The sequence below is a fragment of the Eumetopias jubatus genome, unplaced genomic scaffold (assembly GCF_037043125.1).
Source record: "Eumetopias jubatus isolate StellerSeaLion01/CBP00866 unplaced genomic scaffold, mEumJub1_p1.0 scaffold_8, whole genome shotgun sequence".
NCBI classification, from domain to species: domain Eukaryota; kingdom Metazoa; phylum Chordata; class Mammalia; order Carnivora; family Otariidae; genus Eumetopias; species Eumetopias jubatus.
In genome coordinates, this window is record NW_028274814.1 from 19,352,656 (window position 1) to 19,379,995 (window position 27,340).

General features: G+C 38.7%; 2 protein-coding genes across 13 annotated transcripts in view; both read left to right on the top strand.

Moving 5' to 3' along the window:
- Nucleotides 1-5,429, top strand: part of TRDMT1 (tRNA aspartic acid methyltransferase 1) — a 73,268-nt gene extending 67,839 nt beyond the window's left edge. For 5 of the 12 annotated variants that reach the window (XM_028114076.2, XM_088025796.1, XM_028114075.2 and 2 more), the window contains one exon: nt 889-5,429. In XM_028114076.2, the coding sequence (XP_027969877.2) occupies nt 889-989 (101 nt within the window). In that variant the 3' untranslated portion in view covers nt 990-5,429. The remainder of the gene's footprint in view (nt 1-888) is intronic. The other 7 variants (XM_028114072.2, XM_028114077.2, XM_028114079.2 and 4 more) reach the window with 4 other exon arrangements.
- A 7,363-nt stretch (nt 5,430-12,792) lies between these two features.
- Nucleotides 12,793-27,340, top strand: part of CUBN (cubilin) — a 271,439-nt gene continuing 256,891 nt past the window's right edge. The window contains exons 1-6 of the mRNA XM_028114080.2: nt 12,793-12,899; nt 19,984-20,113; nt 21,032-21,127; nt 21,695-21,733; nt 24,627-24,728; nt 25,385-25,488. Of these exons, the coding sequence (XP_027969881.2) occupies nt 19,991-20,113; nt 21,032-21,127; nt 21,695-21,733; nt 24,627-24,728; nt 25,385-25,488 (464 nt within the window). The 5' untranslated portion in view covers nt 12,793-12,899; nt 19,984-19,990. The remainder of the gene's footprint in view (nt 12,900-19,983; nt 20,114-21,031; nt 21,128-21,694; nt 21,734-24,626; nt 24,729-25,384; nt 25,489-27,340) is intronic.

A 27,340-nucleotide genomic window follows, 5' to 3' on the forward strand; every position in this document is an offset into this window, starting at 1 on the left:
TGATTAAATTTATTCCTAGGTATTTTATTCTTTTTGATGGAGTTGTAAATGGGATTGTTTTCTTAATTTCTCTTTCTGATAGTTTGTTGTCAGTGTCTAGAAACCCAACAGATCTTTATATATTAATTTTGTATCCTGAAACTTCACTGAATTCATTTATTAGTTCTGACAGGTTTTTTTTTGGTGGAGTCTTTGGGGGGTTTATATATATATAATATCATGTCATCAGCAAATTGTGACAGTTTTGCTTTTTCCTTTCCACTTTGGATTCCTGTGATCTCTTTCTTTGCCTAATTGCTCTGGGTAAGACTTCCAATACTATGTTGAATAAAAGTGGCAAGAGTGGGCATCCTTGTCTTGTTACTGATCTTAGAGGAAAATTTTTAGCTTTTTATTTTTGAGTATGTTGTTAGATGTGGGCCAGCTTTCTTTTTGAGGTAATAAAAATGTTCTGGAGTTGAATAGTGGAGATGCATGCAAAACTCTGACTGTTCTAAAAACCACTGAATTGTACATTTTAAAAGGGTGAACTTTATCTCCATAAAGCTGTTAAGTAAAGGAAAACAACTGTGAAATAATGGTAGCCACTACTTTTCCTAAAATGCTTTAAAATACAGATTTCAATGAGTTTCATGGATGTTATGGGTGCACTTATGTGTACACTGAGCATAATATGTTATGTGATATGATAATATCACATTGTGTAGACAATATAATCTTATATTTTTGGCTTCAAATTCTCATTTGTTAATTGAATTTCATGGAGATCTTAGGGACTTATTTATGTGAATGACCACTCTGTTCTTACTGAAGGTTACATCATCCTTTTATCTCTGGAAGTTAATATTTTAAATGATTGTATTGTAAATTATTATCTCTCTTTTCTAGGATTTCCTGAGAAGATAACAGTGAAACAGCGTTATCGTCTACTTGGAAATAGTCTCAATGTGCATATAGTAGCTAAACTAATCAAAATCCTATATGAATAATTTAAAATGACTCTGAAAGATGGGCACATTATTTCTTCATATCCAGATGGTAATTCTGAAATTCTGTTTTGCATTGATTTTGATGAAATTCAACCCAACTACCTTTATCTCTTTAAAAAGAAATTTGGATTTATCATAAAAATGACAGTTTTTTTCCTGAATTTATATTACTATATTTTATAAAGCAGAAATTATTATTATGCTTTAGGAGAATATATTTTCATATGAAGTTGCTAAATGTACACATAAAATATTCTTTTTAATATTATGGTATCGACAAATTTAGGAACATTGGAGTTTGTCTACATGAGTATCTTATGAAGTGTCATGACAGGCATAGTATAGTGAACCTGAGATATTATGTTTTTGTATGTTAATTAAACAAATTGCTTTATGAATCCTATCATTTTTTTGGTAGATGATTAATTCCTCATTCTAAAATGATGATTCTAATTCTGGCCTGTTTCAAACATTGAATGTTTTACTTAATTCCAATCCTTTAAACATTTCTTAATTGCATCTAAACAAATGCATATAATATTTTAAAACAAATTGTCATCATTCAGCATTTATACAACAGTCTGAAGAAAATGTCAGAAAAATAATCCTAATTTCTTGATTACCTCTCCATTGGAAGCTACAGAAGATGTAGGTACACATTATCTGATTATCTTTAATTCTATCTCCATCTGAGCTGTGAAACTTCACTGTCCCTTCTTCATTTGTAAATAACTTTCCTTCAGTTTGCTATCATCAGAGCTTGCTTTTGTCTTCCTTGTGCACTTCTTGTAACTTAAATTTTCCATCACCTTCTAAGGATGTAGCATGACATTCAGATTTTAGGGAGGAATATCTGCCCTCTGACCCCAATTCATATGACTGTTCTGTGACTTAGCTTTTTAAACTTTCGCTTTCTCTCTCAGTAGAGTTCTTGGAATTAGGGTTTCTAATCAGACTCTTGTATCATAAATCCTGTGATTTTGATTTCAGTTATAAAAGCAAGTGACAAAAAGAAGAAAATTGAGAAGAAATAAGACCAGAAATTGTATCACAAAATAAAAATGATATTTTTATTCTTAAAAGAATCATTTTGATGTGGAGAAATTGGAACCCTGTGCACTGCTGGTGGAAATACAAAATGGTGCAGCCACTGCAGAAAATAGATGATGATTCCTTAAGAAAAATTAAACATACAATTACCATATGATCCAGCAATTCCACTTCTGGGTATTTACCCAAAAGGATTGAAAGTAAGGACTTGCGGGGTGCCTGGGTGGCTCAGTCATTAAGCGTCTGCCTTCGGCTCAGGTCATGATCCCAGGGTCCTGGGAATGAGCCCTGCATCGGGCTCCCTGCTCGGCGGGAAGCCTGCTTCTCCTTCTCCCACTCCCCCTGCTTGTGTTCCTTCTCTTCGCTGTGTCTCTCTCTGTCAAATAAATAAATAAAATCTTAAAAAAAAAAAAAAAGAAAAAAGAAAGGACTTGAACAGATATTTGTACAGTAATGTTCATATCAGCATTATTCACAATAGCCAAAAAGTGGAAACGATGGAAGTGTCCATCAATGGATGAATGGATAAACAAAATGTGGTGTATACATCCAGTGGAATATTATTCAACCATGAACAGAAAGAAATTCTGACACATGCAACAACATGGATGCCCCTTGAGGATATTATGATCAGTAAAATAAGCCAGACACAAGAGGACAAATTTTCTATAATTCCACTTATATGGGGTATGTGAAAGCATCAAGTTCATAGAGGCAGAAAGTAGACTAGGCGTTACCAGGGCTTAGGGCACCTGGGTAATGGGAGTTCGTGTTTAATGGGTTTAATGAGTTTCTGTTTGGGGTGTTGAAAAAGTTGTGGGGATAGATGGTGATGGTTGCACAGCAGTGTAAATACTTAATGCCACTGAACTGTATACTTAGCAGTCCTTAAAATGACAAGTTTTATGTTATATACATTTTACCACAATTTAACAAAAAACAATCATTCCCACCACAGTTTTTTCAGAAAAACTCATAGATAAATATGGATATAGGGAAGCTGTAGGCCAATGCATATATGTATCAATTATCATATCTACATTTTGTGTATGATGTTTAAAGACAAACTTTATTACAAGTCTCATAAATTTTAGTATACAACAATCTGAAATTACTTTGGCACACTTTCACTAGGTTCTCTTCACTGCTGAAAGAATCTTACTAATAAAAAGGTTCAGAGTTTTACTATGATTAAGCTATAATTATAGTGTCCTATGCCCCATTGAGCAATGTTACACAAAATAAGTGCTGAGTCCAGTGCACCAACTACAAACCCAGGAAAGCTCTGTAGAGTGTTTTCTTCCTAACTAGAAGACAGAATTTTGCTTTGTGAATTTTTTTTAATTATTGAAATATATTCATAGGCATAATGATTCTTGCCCTTGAAAATAAAAAAGGAGCAAGCATAAAACTCACACCTTAATGACATATTTAACAGGGTGATTTATTTCGTTTATATGTACATGGAAAATTAATCTTAAAAATGTTATTTTATTGAATGCCTATTCTGTGTTATTGGTAATAAATATGCCTAACATTTGTTCTAGAAATCCTATTTTCTGATGTTTGGACTTACTGTTAACTTATGCAGTATTTTGGAAACTAGAGCCTCTTCTTCTGAAAAGAACTGTATGCAATGAAATCTGTGCCGTTTCTAAGAGTAAACTGATCTTTTATCCTCCTTTTTATATCATTCCTCTTGGTGCTCTTTCTAATTGCTTGCCAAATAATTTTAAGTTCTTACCCTGCCTCATACTTTTGGTAACTTTTTTTGGATCCAAAAATAACAAACAAGAGATAACCAGATGAATGAATACAAACAAGATGAATCATATTGGAAAATTTTTTTGAGAAGGGGATGGGTAGTCATCGTAGGAGAAAGAGCTGGAGCTTGACAGTCTTACGACGCAGTAGAGCCAAGTGACCAGAGGGAGGGCGTGAATCACCCTGTAACTAAGGGATCAGTTGACCTTCAGAGCACCCTGCATGTTTCGTTTTGGCTCTTCAGTCAGACCCACACCAGGGGCGGTGCCCATGAAAAGTGAGATAATACCTCTGACTACCAGCCCACTTGCTCCCCTTCTCAAGATTAGAGCCTTTTCAAGGGACAAAACCAGGAGTGGAAGCTGTGAAAGTCAGGACTATGCAACACTTTTTAAAAATTGTGGGTAGAGGGTAGGATTCCTTAACAAAAATCCCAGTCTGTCCTCTGGTTCAATCTCAGTATGGTTCGGGTCAGAAGTTATTAAACTGGAGGCTTCTGAGGTTGGAGAAATGAAGCTAAGGACACATAAAACTGGTTAATTCCAGTGACAGCAGTGCAGAATGAAAAAGCAACTGCCGTGTCGGCCCAAACTCAAGCACATGCTGACAGATACATCCAAACTAAAGTGGCTCTGGGTGCCTTTTTTGGGGAAGGGAGGTAACTTTATAGTTTAAAATGAGAATTTAGGGGCACCTTGGTGGCTCAGATAGTTATGCATCTGCTTCGGCTCAGGTCATGATCTCTGGGTCTTGGGATTGAGCCCCAGGTCTGGCTCCCTGCTCAGTGGGGAGTCTGCTTCTATTTCTCCCCCTGCTCGTGCTCGCTCGCTCTCTCTGAAATGAATATATAAAATCTTAAAAAAAATAAAATCAGAATTTAGAATCAAGAGGTTCCCAAATAAACCAAGATAACATAATAAGGATCTAACTTTAAGCCCATTTAGACAAAGTAATTAAAGCATGTTTTCCTCAGGTGGTTATTTTATTGAAAAGAAGGCTAACTTTTTATTATTTGGTCCACAACTTGGAACTATGACTATTTTAGGTCACAAGTTACAGACTGGTTTACAAATAGCTTTGGACTTTGAACTTGAGTGAGGGTCATACGGTCCTAGCAGTTTTCTCATAGCCTCTAGTTGAACTCATTATGTAATTTTTCAACACAGCCTTTGAACCTCCCTGTACTAGAACTCTTCCTTTCAACTTCTAATGTCAAAGTGTGCTGCATACAACTATCCTATCAATTTCCTGATAATTCATTTATTTTTTTGATCTACATCCAATCCAGCCACTTCTTCCTCCATTCATCATACCAAGATATCTCGATATGCTTTTAATACTGCATTTAGGAATGCCCCTTTGCACATTTTATTAAAAGGCAGTAAGAATCCTAGATGTGTTCCTCAACTTTAGTTTATATCAGCCAACCTGTCAGCACTATTTTTCCTCTCTTATCATTCCCTTACTTTGCTACTAAAATTTTAAAACTTCAGTTTTTTTTTTTTTTTAATCTATTTTCCTAGCCTCTATGTCTGTTTCTCTCTTTAGGACTTCTAAGAATATTTTACACTAAGATACTCATGCTCTTCAAAATCTTTTGCAACCACGACTCAAACTATTTCACTATTTTTGTCTTGACTTGTGAGTTTATTCCTTTTAAAATTTATTTGTTCAATAAATATGAACATGCGCAGAGAACTTTTTTGGCTTCTGGTTCTGAAATACTCAAATTTGTTTTCTGAGTCTTATTTTCAGCTACATCCAACACCTACAGCTCTCCCTCAAGTACACTATACCTGATTCCTAAAGCTTTCAAAAACTTCTTTTTCCTATAAATAGGAATCTAGATAGAAGTTTTCCCAAACTAGAAGATAGGAAGTTAATTTTCCCGTAGAACTCTTCACCATAGCTCTGGAATGTTCTCCTTTCTTTGCTTGTACATACCACAGTTCCATTGTTTACTTCAAGCATTTGCTCTATATTTTATTTTGTTTGCACCTTTATGTCTATTCATATCAGTGCAGATTTAAATTATAAGAGTGTAAGTAGGGAACATGTTTATTTAGCCAAGTTGGCTCTATAATCAGATGAGATCACCTGAAGAGTCTAAAGAGAGAGAGTGGAGAGCAGAGGTCTGGGGTGGAGCTCATCCATTACTGAAGATTCAGCCCTCAGTTCTCTTTACCCTTTACTCTCCAAGCCATTTTTCTAAGGTCTCACCCTTTCCTACAACTTCGTTTGCCCGGGATACCCAGATAATTCCAGATCCAATATTTTTCCAAAGCCCTATTCTAGAAGGTTTAGGCTGGGACATCTTTAACTTGAATATCTTCCTGTCACATCAAACTTAGCATATTTAAAAACAAGTAAATCATCCTCCACTTAAAAATCAGTCCCTCTTGGGGCACCTGGGTGGCTCCATCAGTTAAGCGTCCGACTCTTGGTTTTCGCTCAGGTCGTGATCTCAGGGTTGTAGAATTGAGCCCCGTGTCAGACTCCACACACTCAGCATGGAGTCCACTTGTCCCTCTCCCTCTGCTCCTCCCCCTGCTCTCTCTCTCTCAAATAAATAAACAAATAAATACAATCTTAAAAACTTACTTTTAAAAAATCAGTTCCACTCACGATTAACTTCAATACTTCTCTTCATGATACTGCTTCTCTCCCATTCTCCCAAGTTTAAACCCCGTCACTCAAGATCATTGTCACCTTCTTTCTCACTCTAATTCCATTTAAAAGCTTCTGTTAATAAAGTGGTTTTCCCTAGAAAGCCTTCCCTGAACAATGATTCATGTTAGGAAAACAGAAAATGTCACTTTGAAACCTCAAGACATACATGTCCATTTCCAACCAGATTTGTATGCTTGGCTGAACATACGGACATCGAACAAATTTCAGCCTTCTGAATTTAATCTAGCATGAGTATCATTTTTACTCAGATAGTTGTTATTCTACTCACTTAGCTATTTCCTTACACAGGTACAATTAAATGTCTCACACACACAAATGATTGAAGATACCTAATGGAATGTGATAGTCTTTGTGTAGTAGATTTAAGTTGAGTTTGCTGTTTGAAAAGCTAATGCTATGGATGATTAGACAATGAGCTTGATAGTTGATTTGAATTCGTTTTGAGTGAAAAACATCCCGTATTTTGGAGAATGTAAACTTCCAAGAGGGCAGGGATATTTAATTTTTTTTTCACTGCTACCTTTCCAAGGACTAAAACAGTACCTGGCCCATAATGAGCCCTTAGTAAATACTTGTTAGATGAGTGACTATAGTCTCCATACTGGATCAATATAGAAGCTGCCTAAAGGCCATAAATATCCTGTGGAATTTAAACAGTATCTTTAAGTCACTCTCCTGAGAACTATTTATGTTACTGCCACTTCCAAATAGCCAAATTTACTCAAGTTTAGAACACATGATTTAAAAAACAGTTCTGGGATAGGGCTTGATCTTTTGGCTGAGGAAGTTGTGCAGATGGAAATTGTTAAAAATATTGCATTCTGACCTCTTGCTGGACATGAGGGCAGGCTCATTTCTCTTTGTTCCTTCTAAGTACAATTATCCATTCTGGGTAAGTATGATTATAAGATAATGCAAAAGACATCAAAAAGAGGACTCTGAAAGGTGGGAAGAGGAAAACACCTAGGTAATCCCAAGACTGGAAGGGGAACATGGTTGCAGAATGTCTTACAAGCTCCCACCCAACAGAAGAAGGTGACCCATGTTTGGTGTTTCCTGACTCCCAACCTCACAAGATAAGGGAGCCCAGCATGGCTCATTCCTATCCCAGATGGAACTGGAGTCCTGCTGACTGACACAAGATGAGTCTGATACCACCAGCAAGGGCAATATACAGGGCTCCCCCTTGACAAGTGTCCAGGGGAAGCACTCTTCTGCAAGGCCTGAGACTCCTCTCACTTGCTGAGAACGCTGGACAGCCAGAGAACAGAGGCAAGGGGATCCTACCACAAAAGGCCTGATCCAGGAAGCTGCTTCTTCACCATGGATAGGAGGTTCCTTACCCCAATCTATAGGTGTCAGGGGAAAACCAGTTCCCCCTAAAGTAGCACCATCAAGGACCATATGCAACCCCAGCAGTACCAGATAAACCAACCAGACCAAAACTGCCACTGGAATCACAAACCAAAAAGCAGGCCAGGGTCTGAATGCTAAACATAGAATGACTACTTGCTAAAATAAAAGATTAAAATAAGACCCAGAGCCTCCTAACATCCAGGATACAATCTAAAATTACTTGTCATACCAAGAACCAAGAAAACCACAACTTGAATGAGAAAAGATAGTCAACTGATGATGCCACCAAAATGAACCAGATACTGGAATTATCTGACAAGGATTTTAAAGCAGCCATCGTAAAAATGCCTCTGCAAATAATTACAAATTCTGTTGGAACAAAAATTAGAAAGCCTCAGCAAAGAAATAGGTAACAAAGAGTTTTAAAAAGTTAACAAAAAAAATCACTGTGGTGTGTGCATTATATCCCAATTTTTAGAAAAAGAAATAATGGTAATTAACTGAAAAATACAATAACCAAAATAAACTTAATGAATGCTACAGTGGAAATGACGGAAGATTAAATCAGTAACTTGAAAGTAAACCAATAGAGTTTATGCAATCTCAATAACAGAAGAAAGATTGGGGAAAAAATGAATGTCAGTGATCTGTGGGACAATAACAAGAGTGCCAATATTCATGTATTTGAAGTCCCAGAAGTAGAGGAGAAAAATAGAATAGAGCCGGGAGAATATGCAAAGAAATAACGGATGGAGGGCGCCTGGGTGGCTCAGTTGGTTGGACGACTGCCTTCGGCTCAGGTCATGATCCTGGAGTCCTGGGATCGAGTCCCGCATCGGGCTCCCTGCTCAGCGGGGAGTCTGCTTCTCCCCCTGACCCTCTTCCCTCTCGTGCTCTCTATCTCTCATTCTCTCTCTCTCAAATAAATAAAATCTTAATAGAAAAAAAAATAATGGATGGAAACGTTTCACATTTAGCAAAAGATACAATCATGCAGGTTCAAAAAGCTGAGTGAACCACAAATAGGATAAACTTAAAGAAATCCAAAAGATACATCATAATTAAATATGAAAATTAAAAACAAAGAAAAAGACATCAAAAGCAGCCAGAGAAAATGACACAATCTTAGAGGGGAGCACAATTTAAATGACAGCAGATTTTCATCAGAAACCACGGGGGCCAGAAAGGTATGGCACAACATTTTCAAGGGCTGAAAGAAAAGAACTGTTAATTGCAAATTCTGTACTACTCCAAACTATCCTGCAGGACTGAAGGAGAAATAGTGATATTTTCAAATGAAGCAAAACTGAAAGTGTGTGTTGCTAGCAAACCTACTCCAAAAGAATGCCTAATGGAAGTTCCTCAAACAGAAATGAAATGATAAAAGGCATCTTGGAGCATCAGAAAGGAAGAACAATGGAAAGAATAGAATTAGGGATGCATACAATAAACAGGGTCCTCGTGACTTTCATGAATCCCATTTGATGATTGAGACCAAAATTGTAATTTCATCTGATGCTCAAGACAATGATATTTAAAAGTAGGGAAGGTAAAGGGACCTAAATGGAAGTGCAACTTCTTTTCCTGTGAAGTGGTAAAATGCTGATACCAGGAGACTGTGATAAGTCATAAATGTATATTGTAATACCCAGAGCAACCACTGCAAAAACTATACAAAGAAATGCACTCAAAACTCTATAAATAAATCAAGTTGGAAGGCAAGAAAAGGGGAACAAGACGGAGGAGTGGAGGAAACAAGCAGAAAACAAACGACTAAATGGTACACACACAAGCTCTATCACATCAATAATTATCTTAAATATAATTGATGAAAATACACTAATTAAAATACAGATATTGGCAGAGTGGGTGAAAAACATTATTTAATTACATGCTATTTACAAGAAACTCACTTCAAATTAAATAATGCAGGTGGGTTGAAAGTAAACATGATGGGGGCGCCTGGGTGGCTCAGTTGTTAAAGCGTCTGCCTTCGGCTCAGGTCACGATCGCAGGGTCCTGGGATCGAGCCCTGCATCGGGCTCCCTGCTCAGCGGAAAGCCTGCTTCTCCCTCTCCTTCTCCAACTGCTTGTGTTCCCTCTCTCGCTCTGTGTCTCTCTGTCAAACAAATAAATAAAATCTTAAAAAAAAATGTAAACATGATGGTACAAACAAGAGCCACAAGGGAAATATACCATGATGATATAATTCAAAAGGACAAAAGGTTATAGAAATGAAAATATGAAACATAGAAAAACTGGAAGCATATTAAATGTCCTTCAGTGAGACAATAGTGGAATAAGTGATTAGGAAACCAATCAAAATGCTATGCAGTGATGCAGCCCCTTTGAAAAACAGTTTGGCAGTTCCTCAAAAACTTGAGTTACCATATGACCCAGCAATTCTACTCTTAGGTGTGTGCCCAAGAGAATTGAAAAAATATATCCACACACAGACTTGTACATGAATGTTCACAGCAGCATTATTCATAATGGCCGAAAAGTGGAAAGGACTATTATGTTTACCAACTGACGAACAAGAAAACAAAGTGTATATATCTGTACACTGGATTCAGCCATAAAAAGGAATGAAGTCCTGACACATGCTAAAACATGGATGGACCTTGGAAACGATGCTAAGTGAGAGAAGCCAGACCCAAAAGAGCACAGATTACATAATTTCATTTTATATGAAATGTCCAGAATAGGCAAGGTTGATCAGTGATTTCCAGAGGAAGGGGAAAGAGGGGAATTGAGAGGTACAGAATTTCTTTTTGAGGTGATGGGAATGTTCTGGGATTAGTGGTGATGGTGGTAAGCTCTGAAAATACTAAAAAGCATTTAATTGTACACTTAAGTAGGATGAAATTTATGGTGTTATAAATTTGGTATATGAATAATATATGAGTATATAAACTTTATTGTATATAACAATATAATTATTGTCAAGGAGACTAGGTGGTGACATTGAATTAGGTTCATGTGAAAATAGAGAGGAGGAGACATAATTGTATACATGTATATCCTATGATTATAACTGAAATTATTCATCTGTAAGTAGATTGGAATAAAATAATAGATAAGGGTTACTTTAGAGTAATTCTAAGTTTTCTTGTTTATACTCTGCAAATTGAATATAGTACAGTTACATTTCTTTTATCATTAAAACATTCTTTCATTCAAAACTAATATTCTATTCCAAGTCTCTACCATGGAGTCTGATTATTTTAAACTATCTTCAAAGTCACTGCTTCCTTTGCATTCTGATGGCATGTAATACAGTCTCCTCCCCAGACGTCTTCCCCTCAAGACAGAGGCTGCATCTTACCCAGTTCTGTCTGCTCAGCACCTCTCTCAGAGGCTGACAAAAGGTGGGTACTTAATAAATAATTGTCCAGTTAATCTGACTTGAATATGAGCATGCTGAGTTTTGTAGCCGAATCATTATGGTCTTTGACGACTTGGGGAATTGTTGGAATAATTCTATCAGTCAACTTAAAGAAGAAAAACACATTAGGTTTTATGGGGAAAAGTATTTAATACCAGAATTGTGTGTAATGCCTACGGGATTGTTTATGCCTCCTATAAACATAGTCTAGGAGTTTTTGACGAAGCTTGATTTAGCAGGACTTCTGTAATAATATAGCCCGAGCTCCTATATAAAAAAAAAATGCAAAGGGACAAAGGCTTCGGTTTTTACAGATCTTGGAATAAGGGCACTGAAAAAGAGCGAGAGCTGAGGTCATCTCATCCTTCTTCCTGCCCTGATGACAACACCTTCTATCTTCCCACAGATCTGTGTGGCACTTCAATTAACGGATCCCCTGGGAATGATGGTGCTTTGTAAGGCATCAGCCTTGTGAGAACACTCCTCCCATCATAAATCACATCAATGAAGCAAAGCCTCCCATTGCCAGATAAAGATGCTTCTGTGTGCTGCTCCTGTCTGTAGCTTCCCAATTAAAAATACAAGAGGCAGAGTTCTGTAGTGTGCCAAATATCCCTAAACTCTTCTCCCCTCCCCCCACCCCTCCTCAGTGGGGACAGGCTCACCTCACTTGCTCTCTTCCTCTATCATACGCAAAATATTGTTACAGAAATGCATTTCTCCCTTTTCAAAAGATGCGGTCCACTACAAGTTGCTATTTTTTGCCACCTACACTTCTCAGCCCCTCACATTCAGTGTTAGTGCATTCTGGCGTTTTCCTTTGACTGTGGTATGAATCACCGTGTTCTGAATCGTGCACTTCATTGCCTTATTCAGGGAATTCCAGGAGTCTCCAGGTCGAAAACTTATTTTGTTTTTAGGTTACCTTGCAAAGGAGTGTCAGGAGGGTTTACCCATGGCACTCCCCAAAGATAACCTCAACTTCACTGCCTCACAGCTCCATAGAAATTAAGCTCAGATGAATCCGGTGGAAGTGCTGAAATCCTGGTATCAAGAGCTTTTGGAGGTAGAGAAGGCTGTGCTGTGTTTCCTCACTGGCTTGCGGAGCCATTAATTTCGGAGTCTAGCAATTTATGTTTCCTCTGGTATGTGCCCTATCCTGGACCAGTCCCTGTCCCACAATGACACAAGAGCCCCCAGTCCATATTTTATGTTTTCTAGAATCTGTGACATGAGTTTAACATGTAGATGGTACATGTGTGTCTGCATGTGCCCTTAGCAACCCAGTGCTCCTTATCTGAAACCCTAGTCCTGTATTACAGTCCTTCCTCTGAATATGAACTTTCTGATTATATTCTCTCTGTTTATGTAGGGATTATCATACTTTAAAAAAAATCTGAAAAAAAAAAATCCCAGAAAAGTCCTCCAAACTCTCAATAATGTACAAATCTACCTTCTCAGGAAAATCTCTGCCAAACCTCAATTATTCAAATGGTAATGGTTAACTCATAATTCTTTTCCATTCTGCTCAAGGATAATTGCAATCATTGTTGTAATGAGCATGGAGAACAAATGCCTGGATTATGTTCCCTCAGTCAAGACCACACTGCATTCACAGAGATCAGTTCATCGCAGTAGTGGATGTGCTAATTTCCTAGGAGGTAATGCATTTCCGTAAAATGAGCAAATGAATGGTTTTAAACTTACACCAATTTCCGTAATTATTTTATGTAATCCTTCATGAAAAGTGAACAGACAATTGGAACAATATTGTATTGCCTCAAAATTTTGTCGGAAATCACAAAACTAGCATATGTAAATGTACCTTTTAAGCAATGTTATGTCCCTGAAAAAGAGAATGAGCTCAGTGTCATAAAGGTTATAAGAGATCATTATATTCACCAATGTTTCCATTAATGGCTAAAAATGCAGATTAATTCTAGAGTGTTCTCTTTTAAACTGATATGAAAATTAAAAGGGACCAAGGAAAGCCCCAAAGCCAGATTGGGGGAGCTTTAAAAAAGAGATGGGAGCTAGATACAGGGTGTGAGAATCTTGATGTTCTTCCTCCAAAACACCTCTGCTTTTCCACCCTCTCCTTACTCCCACACTGATCCAGTCCCTTCATCAGGTAAGTCCAGCTGGCCTACCAGAAATAGCCCACCAGGTTTATCTCACTCAAGATATAAGAGCAGGTCCAATCAAAATTCTTCAACCTGCCACTGAAGGCCCTCAATCAGTGCCCCCGATGTGACCCAACCACCTTTCTCCAGAATGACCCTCCTGGACTTACAGAGCCACTGTGTCTAAAGTCTACCCAGACTGGGTTGAGGACCTGTTTTTCAGTTTGGTACATGCTGTTTTCCTGATGGCACATTGGTCCCATGTTGTCATATCCATCTTTATGATGTGCTATTACAGCTCTTCACAAGTACGTATAACTTGATTGCAATCCACAGAATGTCATGGTCTTTACTTCTTTTGAATTTTCCTCAATGTTAAGGATGTCATAATATCTGCAATAAATGTTTATTAAGACTATAAAACAGTGGAATTTGGAGGAAGCTAGTGGGAATGAGAAATGAGCCTCAGTATATAAAGTAACAGTTATCAGATTTATACTAAATCTGATAGTGTTGAGGCACTCTCCAAGAATTTGGTGGGAAGATGGAAAACTAGGGCCTAAATAAAGTCTATATACTTAGTAATAAAATACCCAGCAAATTTTTCTCATCCAGGTCGAAAACTAGAGGCCTATTTTCTGAAGAAAGTGAACGTCCCCAGGGGAGAAATACCTTCAAAAATGAACATTTGGGGTTCCCCAGTGAAACTGCCAGGTTGCCCTTCTGTAACCCCATGATAAAACTTACTATGTTCATAACCATCCACGCACACAGAGCTTATCATCCAGTCTTTAATGTTTTCTTCTTAAATGTAAATGAACCCCTAAGGATCAATAGGTATTTGAGGAAAGCCACGAACATGGAATAGAAAGAACCAACAAGCAAATAGGAGAAAAAGAGCTTAGAGAAAGCAGAGACCATGCAGTAAACAGAAGAAAGCTTCAAAAAGCAACTCTAATATTTTTTGAATAACAGGGGATGTTACAACCATGAAATGAGAACAAGAAAGCGTTTTGGAACTTAAAAATAGGAAAGTTTTTTAAATGAAAAACCTAAAAGATAAATACGAAGAACTTTTCATACAGTAGAACCAAAGAAGATAAGGAAGTAGAAAACAGAAAAGAAAGCTATGAAAAAATAGACCAATCTCAGAAAAATAGAGAAATGGAAATAGGGATGCAGACCGTGGCAACCATATGCCTCTCTTCCTGAGTGAAGATGCTCTCCCACCCTGGGGCAGGGAAGGAGGGTCTTTGTAAAATGCAGATTCAGATTCAGTGAGTTCGAGAATGAACCTGAGATTCTTACATTTCTGACAAACTCCCGCATGACGCCTGTGCTGGGTCTGTGGACCACACTTTGAGTAAGCAGCAAGGCTGTAGTTTGGGCCATCTCAGACCTTCCCTGCACCCATCATCGATGACTAAACCACTCGAGAGTGAGGCCGTGAGGCTGCAGTGGGTGGTCAGTGACCCTCAGATCTCTGGAGCCAAATCTGAACTCAGGGTTTTTTCCCCCAAACCTCATTCCCCTGATTAGTCTCTCTTATTCAATTATCACCACCTCTATCCTTCCATTTTCTCAAACAAGGAACCTGAACATCAACCCATCCCCCCTTTAACTGCCCAAATACTTTGGTAGATCCCATTTCCTGCATATTTCTCACCATTTCCTGTTTCCTGCTCTCTCTGCCACTGCCTTCACGGGGGAGAGGAAGGAGCCTCCCAGTTCACATCTCTTTCACTGTAGTCCAGCCTCCTTACCAACTCTGGGTCTGAGCTTGGGCTCTGCAGGAATGCTTGTCGGACACAAACATGACCATGTTAATCTCCTGCCTACAATACTCTCATAATTCTCTATTATTTAAAATAAAACCTAAGCTCATTACAATCACATTTCAAGGTCCTTCTGGATCTGACTTCTTGTCTATTTTAGAAATTTCATTTCCCACAAACACGCACTGCTTGGGCCATGTGGACTTCTTTTCTAACTGGAAAGCTTCACGTGCGCCATTTTCTCTGGAATTCCCAATCCCTCTACTTTGCCTGGAGAAGTATTCGTTCTGTAGGACGCTGCTGGTCTCCAGGGAAGCCATTGCTCCTCTGAGGCAGAGTTAATTCTATTCCTTATCAGTGTTTTCCTTTTTTTCTTTATTTTCTTTCTTCTCTTGTGTCCTTATCAGTGTTTTGACTACAGTGATCCCTTCTTAACCAGCAGTTTTCCTCATGTGAAATTCTGGTATATTGGGATTTCCTCCCATGTACATTTTTGATGGCCACAGGATTTTCATTTGTGCATTGTGCTGGTAATTATTAAGAAGGGTGAGGATTCAGGATTCAGACTAGAAAAAGGAGGTGAAGTGGATATGACACAGAAAGAACAGAGGTTTTACAAAGACATCTTGGAGAAGTTAAAGGAAGAAGAAAGGAGAAGACAGTTCTGGTTCTTACAACTGCAGGCTGGTGGTTTTGTAAGGGGCAAAGGCAGGAGAGAAGGGAGCTGAGACTTCTCTGAGCTTTGCTGTGGAGCCGTGGGGAGAGGTAGGGAAGTGAGAGCATGAGGCAGGACTGGGAGCAGAAGTCATGAGTTGTTGATTAGCAGCTCACTGACACACAGATCTGGAGGGAGGGATACCACCCTGATTGCATATAGCTCACTCAAAGTCCCCAGTACATGTCTATGTTCTGGAATCCTCTTCCAAAAGAGGAGAGATGAGGCCCCACTGATTTTCCTTGTACCCAAGATTTCAAAATCAACTGTGAATTCTTTTATCATTTCTTGCTTTAAGGAACCCAAACCCAAGTGGTGGGAGAGGAAGGAGAAGTATTATGATATTTATTCACATGGTAATAAGAGTTTCTATTTAGTGGGCACTTATGTGCCAGAGACCAAATGTGCTAAACATTGTATACACCTTCAGTGCTGTTATTATCTTTCTGCTGATGAAAAAATAGGGCCACAGGGTTAGGAAGTGATGGAGCTGGAGTTTGAACCCGGATGCATGAGCTTCAGACTCCATGTTCATAACTCTTCAACCATGTGGTGTCCCCTAGACATGACTTCGAAGGGAAAAATCTACACTGTATTTCATTTGTATTCCTGCCATTTTGCAGCGTAAAGGGCCAATACATAAAGGGCACACGCAGGATATTTGTGGAATGCATTCTGGATTAGGGAGGAAATGGGAGATTTGCTAGTCAATGAAAGACAGGGTTTCAGGTCAGTAGAAAGTTTACCTTGGGGGCGGGAAGATGGGTGATTATTCACCTTCAAAGTCTGAAGGTCATGGATTCTAAGACTTTTTAAATTTCTCTTTGCTGAAGAAATTCCAAATAAGGCAGATAAACAGAATTCATGATAATGCCATGGAAACAGCAATTGATTTTTATATTGCTTCCACCAAGTCATCATAAGCACACGGTCTGACTTGTCTATTGATGTCAGCTAGAGTTGAGTAGGTGAGCTGGAGGTAAAATTCCTCAACTTACCAAAAGTCAGTTAGACCTTGAAAGGATATTTCTTTCTTGTTTTTTTTTTTTTTTCTAATGTGAGGGACAATTAAGAATTGTATGCCTAGATTAGGAGCAAAGAAATTATCTCTACTTTGTTTAATAATAAGCACATTAGTAAAACAGGAAGTTCTTATTGAGATCACGCTGGAGACCTCTTCTACTGCACAAAAAGATTTGCTGAGTACATTCATATACCTTAAAAAAGTATAACCATGAAAATAGTTATGGTCATAGCTCAGAGGGTTAGAATTGTCCTTTGTGTTGGAAGATTCTACCCCATCCTATTTCGTCCAGTTCTAAGTTGACAAATAGTTCACCATGTCAAGCTTTTCCCCCATCCCCACCCCAGGTTGTTAAGCTCTTAAACAAAACTTGGGCAACTGTAAGTTTAAAGAAATATATTCATCTGGAGATACCATTTATTGCATTATGCCCATTTCTTAAAACAGACAACAACATAACAAAAAAACCTCATTACTTAACCTCAGTATCACCTCAAGTAAACAGCAAATTGCCAGCTATTTTTCTTGCTATTTTTTAATAGAACATGTGTAAAATGGTGTTATATTTCTCCATATCAAACTGTACTGCTTTATTTAAGGGGGTAATTTTATGTAGATACTCTCTAAAATTTTTGATGGCACTTCCAAGTTTTTCACAGCCTATTTTTTCTAAATCTTTGAAAACAATGAGTCTACATGCAAAGCATCCTTTTATTTCTTCAAAGGGTTTCCCATAGCAACTAGTTCCCATCCCATCTTTCTAACTCTGGTTTCAATTTTTTTTAATTGTAAACTATACCTAACATAAAATTTATAATTTTAGTCGTTTTTTAAAAGTTTTTATGTACGTATGTATGTATGTATGTATGTATTTATTTAGAGAACAGGGGGAGGGGCAGAGGGAGAGAGAGAGAGGGAGAGAGATCCTAAGCCAACTCCACGCTGAGCATGGAGCCCAACGCGAGGCTCACGATCTGAGCTGAAACCAAGAGTTTGAGGCTTAACCTAATGAGCGATGCAGGTGTCTCTCATTTTAAACATTTTTAATGGTCGGTGGGATTACATACTTTCCTTTCTCGTTGTTGTGTAACCGTCACCACCATTCATCTCCGGAACTTTTTTCATCTCTCCGAAGTGAACCTCTTGTTCATTAAACAAGAACTCCCTATTCTCCCTTCCCCCAGCCCAGGAAACCAATGCTACCTTCTGTCTCTGTGAGTTTGACTACTTTAGGTTCTTCATATAAGTGGAAGCATACAGTATTTGGCCTTTTGTGTCTGACTTATTTCACTCAGCATAATGTCTTCAAGGTTTATCCATGTTGTAGCAGGTGCCAGAATTTCCATGTTAAGGCTGAATAATATTCCACTGTATGCATGTAACATATTTTGTTTATCCATTCATATCTGTCAATGGACATTGGGATTGGTTCCATATTTTGGCGATTGTGAATAATGCTGCTGTGAACATGGTTGTACAAATACCTATCTGAGTCTCTTTTTTTCAGGTCTCTTGGGTATATATCCAGATGTGCAATTGCTGGATCCCATGGCAATTCTGTCTAATTTTTTAAGGAACTGCCATCCTGTTTTGTAATGGCTGCAACATTTTACTTTCTCACAAAGAGTACACAAGGGCTCCAGTTTCTCCACATCCTCACCAACACCTGTTCTTTTCTGGGTTTTGTTTGTTTGTTTTGATAGTAGTCATCCTCATGGGTGTGAAGTGGTATCTCATTGTGGTTCTGATTTGTTTTCCTAATGAATAGTGAAGATGAGCATCTTTTCATGTGTTTTTTGGCAATTTGTACATCTTCTTTGGAAAAATGCCTATTTTCTTTGCCCACGTTAAAAAGGGGCTCTTTTTTTTTTTATTGTTGGTGAGTTATGGGAGTTCTTTATGTATTCTGGATATTAACCTCTTATCATATATATAATTAGTGAATTTTTTTCGCATTCTCTGAGTTGTCTTTCACTGTGTTGGTGGTGTCTTTTGGTATACAAACGTTTTTTCATTTGCAAATCGTCCAATGTATCCGTTATTTTGTTATTGTTGCCGATGCTCTTGGTGTCATATCCAAAAAATCATTGCCAAGTGCACTGTCACAAGCCTTTCCTCCTTTGTTTTCTTCTAAAGAGTGTTAGCTCCCATTTTTAGATATTTGGTTCATTTTGAGTTAATTTTTTTGTATGTGGTGTAAAGTAAGGTCCAGATTCTTTTTCTTTTCTTTTTTTTTTTTTTTTGCATGTGAGTATCCAGTTTTTCTAGTATCATTTGCTGAAAGGTGGCTACTTCTTAAGCAAGGATTGTTTTCGTGGATGTTTCCAAAGCAGTTTGTTACTATTTCAAAGGTCAGAGAGGTAATGATTAAGTTGTGCATCACTTAAAGGTAGATTTTGACCTCTCACAAGTTGAAGATCTAAGATCATTTACACCCCTTGGGAAGGAAAAATAACATAGCCGTCAAGGGCAAAGAAGAGAGAACTGAAAAGTTGCAGGATATTTCACAGGCCAAAGTACATCTATCTGCCTGATTTGCTTTCTCTCAAATCCCACACTCGGCTGGAGGGCTTCCTTCTTCCTGACAACGGAGGAGGGTTGCTGAGGAACATGTTATCATCTTTTCTTTGGAGTTTGGTTATTTTGTTGACATTTGCTGAATCAAATGGTGGAACTGGTGAACTTGAGCTGCAGAGACAGAAGAGAAGTACTGAGCTCCAGCAGTAAGTAGACATACGGATTATTGCTGCTGAGGGTCGAGGGCAGATGGTCATTAGTTTCCACAAATAGCCAGAGAAGCAAAGGTGTAATTTTTCTTCAAGAAAACAATGATGTTGAAGATAGATAGGGAAGAACATTTAGATTGATGTAGGGGATTATCTTCTACTTAAATTATTCACTGACCATTTTGCAAATAAGGCGAGTATGCAATTACTAGGAGCCATCTCTAGGAAATCTGCAGGGAAGAAAGGGCAGATTAGCAGGGAGAATTTGGTTGAGCTGACCACAGAGCGAAGGTGTAAGCAGTCTACAGATATTCAGTGAGAAACGTTGTTTAAAAATTACATGTGCTCATCATTGATGCATCCTCTGGTTTGACTTATATAGGCCTCGGATGGCTGCAGAGAGGGGAAATTTAGTGTTTCTTGCTGGGTCTGCTCAGAACATTGAATTCAGAACTGGATCCCTGGGAAAAATCAAATTAAATGAGGAAGACCTTGGTGAATGTTTACATCAGGTAATACAATGGAAATATATCGAAGTAATTTTGTATATCCATTTAGAGTCATTTAATTCAAGAGGTCTATATGAATCCATACCTTAAATCTTTAGCCCGGGGAACCTAACTGGAGGTGAGGAAAGTCCTATAAAGAACAATGCCCCAGGGTTAATGATGGGCAGAAGGAGAAGTTCTAGTGGGAAGTGGCTCATGGTGGGGGCTTATGTCCTCTAATCCATCTAACCCAAAGAAGGGCCCCAGGGTCATATTGGGACTCCTTCCCAAGAGGAGAAGGAAGGAGAGGGGCCAGAGAAAGATGAAATGTGACCAGTTTACTTGTGCCAGAGAACAGGATTGGCCAATTATTCTCCTGCCTTCCTGAGTGTTTTCAGTGTCCATTAGTTACGGTATCACACTGGTGTATCAGTCGTAATGTTAGAAGCTAGCATTATTTAGAGCTTCCTAGGGGCTATCCAGTGTGCTCCACACTTGCTGTGCGTTATCCCATCGAACCCCCACAATTGTCCCGTGAGCTTGGCTTTATTATCACCCTGTTTGTAAGGGAGGTAAAGGAAACATGCAGCAGTACAACAGCTCGCCCAAGGACCCCCAGGAAATGACTGAGCCAGGATCTAAACCCCAAGCAGTCGGTCTCCAGGCCAGGCCTCTCAACGAGCACTCCCAACTGTTATGAGAAAAAATGCAAATGGAAAGTAGCTTGATGTGTTGTTACTGAAAAGGGCGAAGAGAATTATGCCATGGCTATTTTAGTCCGATGTTTATTATACATGGCATTGTGTTGATTTTTACAATAATGGGCAAGATCTTGGTGCTTAAAAAAGAACAGGACTCGACTTTAAAAAATATTTTGTATCTATAACAGACGCATGACTTTTTCACTAGCTTTCTCCTCCTCCTTTACCTTTTTGAAATTAGATCCAGAGAAACAAAGATGATATTATAGATTTAAAAAGGAGTGCAGTCGGTCTACCTCAAAATATTTCCAGTCAAATCCATCAGCTGAATTCTAAGGTAAGTCTGACATCCGCATCGTTAGCACAAATGGGTTTTCCTAATTCAACTTTGTAAGTAACCATTTTGCAGAAGACATAGTAGCTTTTCATCCTCTTTAGAAATTTAGCATTGTAAAAAAAAAAAAAAAAAGAAATTTAGCATTGTAATTATGGACTTTTCAGTTAGATGACATAGGCCTAATAGGGGATGCAGAGGTAGTGATGGGCAGAAGGTTGTAATGCTGTGACAAGAGCTTATTGCATAAGTAGGTCTTGCCCACGTTCTGATAGAACCTTCTTATTGGTGAAGTGGGTGAACCACTGTCATTTATGAAAATTTCAGAGTTGCTGTGTGTAGAGAAGCAATGAGTCAACTTATCAATGCCTTAAAAAAAAAAAATCTATATGATGGAAGGGAGTAGGAAGGAAGGGGAGCCTGAAGGGAAGAGGAATGAGGAGGGAAAAAGCAGTAAAAAAGGAATCAACAGGCAAAGTGAGTCCCCAGCAGAGGGTGTTAGGAAAATATGCCAAGGGGCAATATCACATATGAAATGCTAACTGATGCTTTCTCTTCCCTACTACTTAGCTTGTGGATATGGAGAGAAAATTTCAAAGCTTACAGCAGGTAGGTCCCATAACTACTACTTATCTGACATCTTTCACTGAAAATACACTAGAATCATTGATGGGGCTTGCGTTCTTAAGGTAGATGGATAATCCATACCAAGGACTTCGCTTTTTCCTATAATTTAATTCTCAGCACAGTTCATGCTTCCCAAGATACGGATGAGGAACCTGAGTCTCAGATAAAGTAACCAGTCCCAGGTCATTGGGCTTGTGAAGCATGTGAACTAAACCTGTCAGCTAGTGACCCCCCAACTTGCTGATTCTGGCATCTAGGACTGAGTATTGAAAGGCCATGCATCAGGGTGCCTGGGTGGCTCCAGTCAGTAGAGTTGACTTGATTTTGGCTCAGGTCATGATCTCGGGGTTCTGGGATCAAGCCCCACGTCAGCCTCTGTGCTCAGTGGGCAGTCTGCTTGAGGATTCTTTCCCTCTCCCTCTGTCTCTCCCCATCCCCTTCCTAAAATAAATAAATAAATCTTAAAAAAAAAGAAAAAAGAAAGGCCATGCATCTTCTACATTAAACTCAAAGGCTTGGGGTATTCACAAAAATATATTTTTTAAGTATTTATTTATTTATTTATTTGACATATGACAGAAATAGAGAGTGGGAGAGAGAGAGAGAGAGAGAGAGAGAGCACAAGCAGGGGGAGCGGCAGGCAGAGGGAGAGGGAGAAGCAGGCTCCTCACTGAGCAGGGAGCCCGATACAGGGCTTGATCCTAGGACCCTGGGATCATGACCTGAGCTGAAGGCAGACACTTAACAGACTGAGCCAGCCAGGCGTCCCACAAAATATTTCAAAATTCCTTAAAAGTACATTTGCTGGTAATTAAATTTGAGAGGTCTCTTAGAGTAAACCTTCCATAACTTTATAAGTACATGCTTATAAACTTGTCCTTGTAATTTTAGACCTCTCATCTGTTTTGAAGTTGGCTGATGTTTTTAAGGTTTTCATGGAAGCTATAACCTTTTACCCAGAGAAATGCACAGAATGTCCCCATATTAAAATTTCTGAATAAAAATTAGGAGATTCCAGGCTGAAAATCCCTGTTCTCATATTCTGGATCTGTTGTGATTATGCTTCACGTATGGTCCTCCATTTTGGTGTTTTAAACTTGGTGAGCAAATTCATGTATATATGCCCTTTCCTGCCTTTGATAATAAATTGCTCCTCAGCCTTTATCTTTTTCAGGGAGTAGTTGAATGAATGAAAATGTGCAAAGAATCATACCTCTGGAGCACGGCACAGTACTATAACCTCCAGTCTCCTAGAGTGTTTCATTATTGCTACCAGAGGTCAGAAGCTGGAGACCATGGTCAGATGACCCCAGACTCTCCCTCCCCCCACCCCCCGGGAAGAATTTTTTAATGATTTTGGATATAAGTGCCTTTTATGCATTCCAATAGGGCAAGTGCTCTCTGGTACTATAGGCACCATCATTTCCCAATATCTTCCTCTGATTGCTTACTGATTCCATTTCCTGCTGGGGCTCCATAGGCTTTCAAGTTTTAAAGCACCAGACAACGTTGCTTTTGTGTGCCAGAGAACTTCTTCTTCTTCTTCTTCTTTTTTTTTTTTAAAGATTTTATTTATTTATTTGACAGAGAGAGACACAGTGAGAGAGGGAACACAAGCAGGGGGAGTGGGAGAGGGAGAAGCAGGCTTCCCGCCGAGCAGGGAGCCCGATGCGGGGCTCGATTCCAGGGCCCTGGGATCATGACCTGAGCCGAAGGCAGACGCTTAACGACTGAGCCACAGAGGCGCCCCTGTGTGCCAGAGGACTTCTAATGAGTTTGTGGTTAATTTCCATAATCGTGTCCTCTGATGAACAGGCCTATTTGTGGTACAGGGCACAAAGATAGATGGGATCATGGAAGAAAACAGAGTCCAGAAAGAGACCCCCACATGCGAGGTCACCTTGCTTTTGACAAAGGAGGGGAGAGATGGGTTTGGCAAGAAATGGTGCTTAGTCAGTTAGTTGGCTACCCTCTGGCTCTGTTTCATCTGTAAAATGAAGGGAACAGACATGACTGTCTTTGTGAGTCACTGGATAAAAAAAAAAAAAGTCATGAATAATTTGCCCCTATTTTAATTTTAATTTTTTTTTAATTTTATTTTTTAGCCCTATTTTAATTTTTGACACAGAGAATTAGACTACGAATAGGTGAAGTTAATAAAATAACTTTTCTTGCATAACCACTCCTCTTCTCTAAAGTTTTCTGCCCCCCAAAGGCATTTACAAACCTTATGAGATTGGAACTAGTAGCTGACATATGGTGAGATTCCCCAGGTTGTTTAGACAAAGGCCGGTCTGTTCGTGACTCTGGTCTGAAAGTAGTCATGTGAGCGCGGGAGTAGAGGGTGTATTTAAGCCCACATCTCAGACAAAGGGACTGACTTGGAGTGAAAAGAGTTCAGTCATCTTAACCCACAGGAGGAGGGGTGGCAGCAAAAGATGATCAGATTTCAAATGCTTATCTGGAAGGACCCAAGAGAAGAATAGCAACCAAAGAAGCGGAATTCCCACTTTGTTTTCTTAGTACAATAGGCATGCCCATTATTATTCCCAACCTGAAATCTTCACTCTTGTCCACCAGCGTCTCTTTCTCAGGTGAACAATGCTTTTCCAAAAAATAGAGTATCTTCTCCCCTTGTGCCTCATCCCTGGTGAAGGAAAATGCATAGGACTGATCATGTAAAACACTTTGTTTTTTCCATGAGAGAGTTGATTTGAAGAAGAACTTTCAGTAATGGATTTAAAGTCTGGAGGAGGACCCTCCCTTGGCCAGGAGTAAAATGTAGTTTCACATGTGCCCCTGCCCTGAAACATGCCTTCCTTTGCTGCCTGCTGAAAGTACGGTGGTCTTGCTGACTGCCCTGTCTTTGTTTCAGACGGTTGACAGAAAGGTCTGCAGCAGCAATCCCTGCCGAAATGGGGGAACTTGCCTCAATCTCCATGATTCCTTTTACTGTATCTGTCCCTCCCAGTGGAAGGTAAGTCACTTGGTCTTTGGTTAAGAATGACAATGAGTCAGCATCAGCGGTTTCTTTGGAATCATTCGGATATATTTAATTCTCCATCCAAAATTTCTAGAATTCTGCGGTCTCCCAAATCAGGATGAATTACACCATGCATGCCAAAATCCAAACAATGGCAAGCATGACTGCATAACCCACTGAGCCATCTTAAGGAGTCAACCCCCTTGACTGCATAACTACGTGGAAGGGCACGATATCTAGGCTAGCGTCAATTTAAATTGTTCAGCACTAAAAGTACTAAATGAATCTTGACGTAGCCATGTAAATTTTCCTGCCCTTTTCCATTAATGGTGAAAATGTTCCTGAACATGCGCATTAAAAAAATTAAGTAACTATTCCCAGGCATAGCCTCATAGTAACATGAGGATTAGTTAGTATAAGGATTCTTCTTGTGTGATTGGCGTGATTTTACCAAGAGCTCTTTGGCTCCCTTAGGCCAAATCTGAGTTCAAGAGGGAGGATAACGATATTAGTATTAGTGTGATTGTATCTCACTTAACTGAAGACTTCTTTATTGTGCATATATAAATCCTTGAGCATATCATAGGAATATTGGCCCCAGATGCTTCTGTGACCCATAGCACCTGACTTGGTTCTTTATACGAATGCAGGGTCCTCTGTGCTCAGTTGATGTGAATGAATGTGAGATTTACTCAGGAACACCCTTGGGATGCCAGAATGGAGCCACATGTGAAAATACAGCAGGGAGTTACAGGTAATGTTTCTCTTTTCTTTTCTCTTTCCTTTCCTTTTTCTTTCTTTCTTTCTTTTTTCTTTCTTTTCTTTTTCTTTCTTTCTTTCTTTCTTTTTTCTTTCTTTTCTTTCTTTCTTTCTTTCTTTCTTTTTTCTTTCTTTTCTTTCTTTCTTTTTTCTTTCTTTTCTTTCTTTCTTTCTTTTTTCTTTTTTCTTTCTTTTCTTTCTTTCTTTCTTTTTTCTTTCTTTCTTTCTTTCTTTTTTCTTTTTTCTTTCTTTTCTTTCTTTCTTTCTTTCTTTCTTTCTTTCTTTCTTTCTTTCTTTCTTTCTTTCTTTTTCTTTCTCTTTCTTTCTTTCTTTTCTTTCTTCTTTCCTTCTTTCTTTCTTCTTTCCTTCTTTCTTTCTTTCTTTCATTAAATACATTTTTGAAGGACTGAAACATCGCATAGTTAAGAGCATCCATGATTAATTACCAGTATTACCAGCAATAGGTACTCCTTGGAGCAATATATAGCTCTTATTTAATGACGTGTAGCTATTTATTTAGATGAAGAAAAGCTTGTGTGTCCTCAACTCTTACCCCATAAAGAAAGTCTTTCTCTGGAGTCCCTGAGGAACCAGAAGGCCCCAGTGGCTTCCATAGAGAGCATGGGTTACTGAGAGTCAGAGCACTGAAGGGGCTGCTGTTGAAGAGCCTTAAGCAGAGGAGGGCTGCCCCACCATACCCGTGAGCGCATGCCACACCCATTCATTAGAGAAGTGAGCTGATAGCTTTAGTAAGGATGTCTTCATTCAAGTGCTATGGAAAATGTTAACCATAACAAGATGAGAGACTAAACTGTGGTTTTCTCCACATAGTTAACTCTCACTGCCTTTCCTCAATTAGCCATGAGGCCCCTTACCACAATCATCACACATCTCCTATCTTCTCTTCCAACCTACTCTGTCAAGTGGCTTGTCTACAGCATCCTCCTGCTCAGCTCAGCCATCACCCTCTCCAAGAAAACTTCCTTTTCCTTACTAAGTTGAGTTAAGCATCCCAACACCTCCATGTTGCCATCAAACTGTAAGAGTATTGGTTATTAAAGCTATAGTGGCTGACACATCAGCTTTTAAAATAATCAAGTCTGGGGCACTTGGGTGGCCCAGTCTGTTAAGCCTCCGACTCTTGGTTTAGACTCAGGTCATGATCTTAGGGTTGTGAGACTGAGCTCCTTGTCAGGCTCCATGCTCATCATGGAGTCTGCTTGAGCTTCTCTCTCTCCCTTTGCCCTGTCATCCACTTGTGCTCTCTCTCTTAAATAAATAAATCTTTAAAAAAATCAAATCTAGAAATTTATGGCAGATCAACATCAAACCTACTTTTGTATAGTTCCTTAAAATCACTTAAAAAAAACACTCTAGACATTATCTTTCCCCATTTTTTTGGTTGGTCTTCTATATTCTGTGATTATTAAAAGGTAAAAAAGTTTATTCTGTTATAACATGAACAAATTTTTTCAATACACAGCGGTATAATCTCACTGGAGTTAAGAACAATTATTTGCTTTCTTACTAATGTCTCTGCTATCTTGTTCTCCCATTCCCTTGTAACAATATCCATTTTATTCTTTCCAGCAAAACTGAGTGCAGTAATTTTGTCATTTCCTTGTCATCTGTTAACACACTGTTTTCTCAAAAAGCAGTCACAATCCTTCTCTTTTTCGTGTAATTGATCCTTTTGTTCTTTGATCTGATCTTAAAAATTTTTGCTCATTCCAAGTCACAAAGTGAATTCATTCAAACTTCTGATAGATATTTTCATGAGCTTCATCATCGTGCGAAACCCAAATCAATCACCTCTGACTTAAATTAAGTATTATGTTATTGAAGAG